This window comes from Oratosquilla oratoria, chromosome 8, assembly GCF_046742065.1.
Source record: "Oratosquilla oratoria isolate Oo_2021 chromosome 8, ASM4674206v1, whole genome shotgun sequence".
NCBI lineage: Eukaryota > Metazoa > Arthropoda > Malacostraca > Stomatopoda > Squillidae > Oratosquilla > Oratosquilla oratoria.
The window spans coordinates 28597706-28605205 of record NC_134784.1 but is presented as its reverse complement, the minus strand read 5'-3'; the positions used below and the strand labels follow the sequence as shown (position 1 = coordinate 28605205).

Here is a 7500-nt window from a genome sequence, read left to right as displayed (position 1 = left end):
TCTCTCTCTCTCTCTCTCTCTCTCTCTCTCTCTCTCTCTCTCTCTCTCTCTCTCTTTCTCTCTTTCTCTCTCTCGCTCTCTCTTTCTCTCTCTCTCGCTCTCTCTTCCTCTCTCTCTCTCTTCCGCTCTCTTTCTCTTCCTCTCTCTCAACTCTCTTACTCTCTCTCTCTCTTCTCTCTCTCTCTCTCTCTCTCTCTCTCTCTCTCTCTCTCTCTCTCTCACTGTCTCTCTCTCTCTTTCTCTCTATCTCTCTTCCTCTCTCTCTCCCTCTCTCTCCCTTTCTCTCTCTATCTCTCTCTCTCTATTTATCTATCTATCTCTCTTCCTCTCTCCCTCTCTCCCTCCCCCTCTATCTCTCTCTTCCTCTCTCCCTCTCTCCCTCCCCCCCCTCTCTCCCTCCCCCTCTATCTCTCTCTCCCCTCTCTCTCCCTCTATCTCTCTCTCCCCTCTCCCCCTCTCTCTTTCTCTCTTTCTCTCTCCTTCTCTCTCCCCTGTCTTCCCCCTCTCTCTCTCTTTCCACATTTACCTCACCTCCCCTTTCTTTTCCTTTACTTTCCTCTTCCTTCTCTTTCCCATTTCTTCCTTTCCTCTTCCTTTTCACTTTCCCCTTTTCTTTTCTCGCTTTCGTCTCCCTTTCCTCCTCCCTCTCCTCTTCCTCTCCCTTGCCCTTCCTCTTTCCTTTCTCTTTCCTCTTTCCTCTTACCCCTTGCCCTACACCAACTTTAACCCTCCCCCTACCTTTCCCCTTTCCCTTATAATCATACGTCCTTCCCTTTCCTTTTACCTTCCTTTCCTTTACCATTTACCTTCACATTTTCATCCAACCTATTTCCCTTCGTATTTCCCCCTTTCCCTTATAATCATATGCCCTTCCCTTTCCCTTTTCCTTGCTTTCCTTTACCATTTACCTTCTTTTCATCCCCCAACCTATTTACCTTCGTATTCCCCCCCTTTCCCCCCATTCCTAGTATCCTCCCCACTCCTTTTCCCAAATTTTCCTACTCTCCCCACTCTTACCTTCCTCTCTCTTCTCTTGCCTCGCTCTTTTTATGCCTCTCTCCAGCTCTTCTTTCCTACCCTCTCTCTTTCACTTCTTTCTTCTCTTATCATCTCTTCCTCTTTTTTCTTCTCTTTTTTCTCCTTTTTTGTCCTTCCCTCTCTTTTCTCCTCCCTCCTTCACTCCCTCTATGTGCCTCGTCCTCCTCCCTCTATTCCTCCATGTTCCTCGCCTTCCTCCCTCCTTCCTTCCCTCCCTCCATGTTCCTCGCCTTCCTCCCTCCCTCCATGTTCCTCGCCTTCCTCCCTCCCTCCTTCCCTCCCTCCATGTTCCTCGCCTTCCTCCCTCCCTCCCTCCTTCCCTCCCTCCATGTTCCTCGCCTTCCTCCCTCCCTCCCTCCCTCCTTCCCTCCCTCCCTCCATGTTCCTCGCCTTCCTCCCTCCATGTTCCTCGCCTTCCTCCCTCCTTCCCTCCCTCCATGTTCATCGCCTTCCTCGCCTTCCTCCCTCCCTCCCTCCTTCCCTCCCTCCATGTTCCTCGCCTTCCTCCCTCCCTCCCTCCTTCCCTCCCTCCATGTTCCTCGCCTTCCTCCCTCCCTCCCTCCTTCCCTCCCTCCATGTTCCTTGTCTTCCTCGCCTTCCTCCCTCCCTCCTTCCCTCCCTCCATGTTCCTCGCCTTCCTCCCTCCCTCCCTCCATGTCCATCGTCTCCCTCCCTCCCTCCCTCCATGTCCATCGTCTCCCTCCCTCCCTCCATGTCCATCGTCTCCCTCCCTCCCTCCCTCCCTCCCTCCCTCCCTCCATGTCCATCGTCTCCCTCCCTCCCTCCCTCCATGTCCATCGTCTCCCTCCCTCCCTCCCTCCATGTCCATCGTCTCCCTCCCTCCATGTCCATCGTCTCCCTCCCTCCCTCCATGTCCATCGTCTTCCTCCCTCCCTCCATGTCCATCGTCTCCCTCCCTCCCTCCATGTCCATCGTCTTCCTCCCTCCCTCCCTCCCTCCTTCCCTCCATGTACCCCGGCATCCTCCCTCCCTCCCTCCCTCCATGTCCATCGTCTTCCTCCCTCCCTCCCTCCCTCCTTCTCGCCATGTACCTCGGCATCCTCCCTCCCTCCCTCCCTCCATGTCCATCGTCTTCCTCCCTCCCTTCCTCCTTCCCTCCATGTACCCCGGCATCCTCCCTCCCTCCCTCCCTCCCTCCATGTCCATCGTCTTCCTCCCTCCCTCCCTCCCTCCATGTTCCTCGTCTTCCTCCACTCTTCTAAGCTTCTTTGCACTTACCTCTTCTACCCTTTCCTTCTTTTCCTCCTCCCTTCCAATCTTCGTAATCCGTCCCTCCCTACCTCCCCTCCCTCTTCCCTTCCCTTCCCTTCGCTCCCCTCCCCTCCTACATTCTTCCCTTTTCCTTTCCTACCTCTCCCCTCTACCTCCTCCCTTCTCCTTCCTCCCCTTATCATCATCTTCCTCCTCCTCCTCCTCCCTCCTCTCTAATCCTTCCATCTCCCTCTTCCACGTTTCCCCTTATCTTTCCCTCCCTTCGTCCTACCTCCTCCCTCCTCTCTTCCTCCTCCTCCTCCTCCTCCCATTCCCTCCCGTGTCCCACCTTTCCCACCATCCCCTCCTTCCCACTTCCCTTTCCCTTCCCTTCCTCTCCTTACCCCTTTCCTTCTTTGCCCTCTGTTTCTCTTTCCTTTCCTCCTCCCTTTCTCCCTTCCGTCCCTCTCCTCTCTCCTTCCACCTCCCCATGTTCTCTCCTCACCTGCTGTTAAGTGTCTTACGCCAGGAGGCTCCTACCGCAACGTTTGCTAGCTTAGTAGTCGCTGGTGATAATTAACTTGCCCGGAAAGTGTTTACACTAGGATAGTTTGGAGGCAAGTCGAGTAACTTTCAGTTGACATTAGGCAAGTAGAGGGCTAGTTTACAAGGCGCTAGTACTAGCGGCTACTAAACTAGCCCGGTGTCAACGAGACTAACGGTGCAGGCCGGCGCCAACGCCAGTCGTCGCCAATGCCAGTCGGCGCCGACGGCGAGAATTAGACCATATGAACAATTGTAGGAGGCGCGCACAGAAGAATCGAGTTCGAGGATAAACGAGTTCGAGAGTATTGAAGTAGGTTGAAACTCGTGCCTTCTTCTTCTTTATCTTCATCTTCTTCATCTTCTTCATCTTCTTCATCTTCTTCATCTTCATCATCTTCATCTTCATCATCTTCATCTTCATATCATATTCATCTTCATATCATCTTCATCATCATCTTCTTCTTGTTCTTGTTCTTCTCTTCCTTGTTCTTGTTCTTCTCCTTGTTCTTGTTCTTCTCCTCCTTGTTCTTGTTCTTCTCCTTGTTCTTGTTCTTCTCCTCCTCCTTGTTCTTGTTTTTCTCCTCCTTGTTCTTGTTCTTCTCCTTGTTCTTGTTCTTGCTCTTCTTGTTCTTCTTCTTGCTCTTCTTGTTCTTCTCCTTGTTCTTGTTCTCCTCCTTACTCTTGTTCTTGTTCTTCTCTTCCTTCTCCTTCTTGTTCTTCCTCGTCGTCGCCTTCTATGTGCGCCTTCTGCATTTGTTTACATGGGTTGAGTCTTTGCGTGGGCTGGCGCAATTGTCCCGCGCAGATAATTACCTCTCGACACGGACCCAAAGACGGTTTGGGTCCGCGACATTTGGCGATGACACCAAGTGGGGATTGGAACCTTTATTAAGTGTACGGCGTTTGTTGATTCTTTTTCCAAGCACACAGTGTGCTCGAAAAAGCTTCAAAAAGCGAAATGTTGTATGTTCTGTTAGCAGTTGCTATTCTAAACCATTTGGTCATGAGTTCTTCAGGATTTTTTATTTTTCTTATTTTGACGTCTTCAGGCTCCAGGATGCCGATATGGGTTTTGTCCTCATCATCGACCGCCGGAACGACAAATGGAACTCTGTGAAGACGGTGCTGCTCAAGATCTCAGTGAGTATGAAAAGTTTCTCAGTTAAGTTCTCAAAAAAAATTAAGATTTGTGCTTAGTGTCTTTCTGTGAGTCCACCGTCGTTCTCAAAATTGAGATAAAAGTGCTGCTCAAGATCTCAGTGAGTATGAGAGGTTTCTCTGTTAAGTTCTCAAAAACTTTATGATTTGTGCTTAGAGTGTCTTTCTGTGAGTGCACCGTCGGGCTCAAAATTGAGATAAAAGTGCTGCTCAAGATCTCAGTGAGTATGAGAGGTTTCTCTGTTAAGTCCTCGAAAAACGTACTTAAGATTTGTGCTTAGACCAGCGTTTCTCAACCTTAAGGTTCCCCGGAACCCTAAGGTTCTGGAAAAGGTCCCTAAGGGTTCCGCGAGAACAAGTGAGATAAGCTAATGCACTTTTGTTTTGTTTTTTATGTAATTTCATATACGTAATATAATCAAACACGCACGACATATTCATGGTTATTGTAATAATTTATTATAGACATCATCCTATCTAACCTATTATTACGATGAAAATAAAATGAGATATGGTATATATATATATTTTTTTTTTTTTGCGCAGGGGTTCCTTGAGACATGCAATTTATTTTAAAGGTTACGCAAAGGTAAAAAGGTTGAGAAACGCTAGCTTAATAGGCGCACACTTGTCCGCATCGGAACGGCACGCATCGTACTCATCGGATTGTTTTTGGGGTCTGCGCACATTGGTCCGCATCGTACGGACGGCACGCATCGGACGGATCGGATTTTCTGCGCACATTGTCGGCATTGGACCATTCACCATCCGCAGTTGTGAAGCTGAGCTCTCTCTGGAAGGACATACTCCATAGGTACAGATACAATTTAATCTTGCACAGGATCTATATAGTCCCAGAGTGAAGTGAAATGTGATAGAGAAGGTAAAGGAGGTCAATATAGGTTCGAGTAGGTAATTTACCAGGTAGATAGGATAAAAATTTAGGAACATATCTAAAAACAGTCAGTGAGTTAATATAACATTATATATTATGTACAAGCAAAGCATAGCTATGCAAACAGAAAAAATAAAATAAATACCGAAGAAGAAGGTTTGCATCCGACCGCGACGGCGCTCTGGCTGCAACTGACGGCAAATGCCGTAGAGGCCATCCGCATCGTTCGTACGCATCGGATTGAATGCTCTTTCGGGGATCCTCGTCGGCATTGCCGATGTCCGATGCGTACGATGCGGTCAAATGCGCGCAGACCCATTTGAAATAATGTAAAGAATACTAAAATCCGATGCGTACGATGCGTGCCGTCCGTACGATGCGGACAAGTGTGCGCCTACCTTTAGAAATGTCCTTTCTGTGAGTGCACTGTCGTTCTCAAAATTGAGATAAAAGTGCTGCTCAAGATCTCAGTGAGTATGAGAGGTTTCTCTGTTAAGCTCTTCTCGAAAAACATACTCGAGATTTGTGATCAGAGTGTCCTCCTGTGAGTGCTCAAAGTCTTTCTCCATACCGTCGTGCTCAAAATTACGATGAGTGCTGCTCAAGATCTCACTGAGTATAAGAGGTTTCTCAATTAAGTTCTCGAAAAACCTAATTGAGATTTATGTTCAAAATCTCTGGTGTGAATATACAAGGTGTCTGTACTATCGTACTCAAAATTGGGATGTATTTGCTAAATATTTTGGTAAACGTACATGTTCTGTGTTCAAAATCAATTGATTTCTTCAAGTTTTCAGTGAGCATGTAAACAATGTCTCCTAGCTGGAGAATGACAATAAATTTGCTCAAAATGGTAATGAATCTACTCAGTATATTCAAGTTTTTTCATATAACTTTGCTCAAAATTATAATGAATTTACTCTATGTTAATATTCTTTCATATGAATTTGCTCTAAATTATAATGAATTTACCTTATATGCTCATCTTTTTCATATATAAAGTGCCCATACTCACAGCTCAAAATTACTGTAAATGTGTAGAGTCAAGCTTATATTTCCTTTTCAAAATTTCGGTGAGTATGCAAGCTCTCTCATACATTGTGCTCAGAATATCGGGAGAATTACAAGGTCACTCTTACTTTCGGCTCAAAATGTGAGTAGGCAAACATTTTCTCATACGCTTTGCTCAAAATCCTAGTCTGCCCTGTATCTTCTGAGCAGACTCTCATTAGACATGTAAACAACTCTCTGCTCAAAAAGCTTAGTAGATGTGCAAGCTCTGACTCAGATTTGTACTATGATAATCTCAGGAGGCTTCTCTGTTCAATCTGACATTGTGTGCCCAAAAACTGCTCAAAACCTCAAAATATTGTCCAGTTTAGCCTCACTTTTTGATACTGAAAATTTGAGCAAAATTAACAAGGCTTCTACTCCAAATTCCAGTGAGCTTATACGATTTTCAGGAAGGTCATACTCAAAATTCCCATTAAATTAGGTCGTGTTTCATGTACCCGTCTGAAAGTGTCAGTTAAAAAAAATAAAAAATAGAATAAAATAAATGAATAAATTAATAAATAAATCCAGTACAATAGGTCAACATGGTTTTTTTTCTTTTTCGAAGAAACTATTAGAAGAGATCGGAATAAAAAAAAAAAAAAAAAAAAAAATCGTTAAATGAAAATTTTTGTGTTTCGGCCAGAATAAAGACTTAAAGTGCGTCACCATGTTGAAGAACCTAAAGGTCATGACCTTTGACTTTGCCTTGTGTGACCTTGATTTGTAACGTCCTGCATCCCCTCCTCCTCCTCCTTTTCCTCCCCATCTTTCTCCCGCTCCTCCTTTCCCTCCTCCTCTCCCTCTTCCTCCCGTACCTCCTCCCCTCCTCCCTTCTTCCCCCTCCTCCTCTTCTTGTCCCATCTACATAGCCCCTCCTTTCCTTTCTCGTTCTGCTCCTCCACCTCTTCCTCTACCTCCTCCTTCATTTCCTCCTCCTCTTCCTCCTCCTCTTCCTCTTCTTCCACTTCCACCTGCTCTTCCTCCTCCTCTTCTACTTCCACCTTCATCTCCTATTCATCCTCCTCCTCCTGTTCCACCTCCACCTCCTCTTCCTCCTCCTGTTCCACCTCCACCCTCTCCTCTTCTTCCACCTCCACCCTCTCCTCTTCTACCTCCTCCACCTTCTCCTCTTCCACCTCCATCTCCTACTCCTCTTCCACAACCCTCCTCCTCCTCCTCTTCCTCCACTACCCCTACCCACCTTCAGCTTTTATGCTAATGACCCTAACATTCCCCCTTCCCCCCTTCCCCTCTTCCCCCCTTCCCCTCTTCCCCTCTTCCCCCCTTTATGCTAATTCTACCCTCTACCCTTGCCTGCTAATGACGCATGTATCCTGGTCTCGTCCCTCTCTCTCTCTCTCTCTCTCTCTCTCTCTCTCTCTCTCTCTCTCTCTCTCTCTCTCTCTCTCTCTCTCTCTCACTCTCTCTCATCCTCTCTCTCTCATCCTCTCTCTCTATCTCTCTCTCTCTCTCCCTCTCTCCTCCTCTCTCTCTCTCTTTCTCTCTCTCTCTCCCTCTCCCTCTCTCTCTCTCTCTCTCTCTCTCTCTCTCGCCTCTCTTTCTCCCCTCTCTCTCTATCTCTCTCTCTCTCCTGT

The 7500-nt window shown here is 47.1% G+C and overlaps 1 protein-coding gene across 5 annotated transcripts in view; it reads left to right on the top strand.

Annotated features, from left to right (window-relative positions):
• The window catches only part of LOC143027662 (guanine nucleotide exchange factor DBS-like), a 300403-nt gene that overhangs the window by 237643 nt on the left and 55260 nt on the right, over positions 1-7500 (top strand). For all 5 annotated transcript variants that reach the window (XM_076189075.1, XM_076189076.1, XM_076189073.1 and 2 more), the window contains one exon: positions 3846-3936. In XM_076189075.1, the coding sequence (XP_076045190.1) occupies positions 3846-3936 (91 nt within the window). The remainder of the gene's footprint in view (positions 1-3845; positions 3937-7500) is intronic.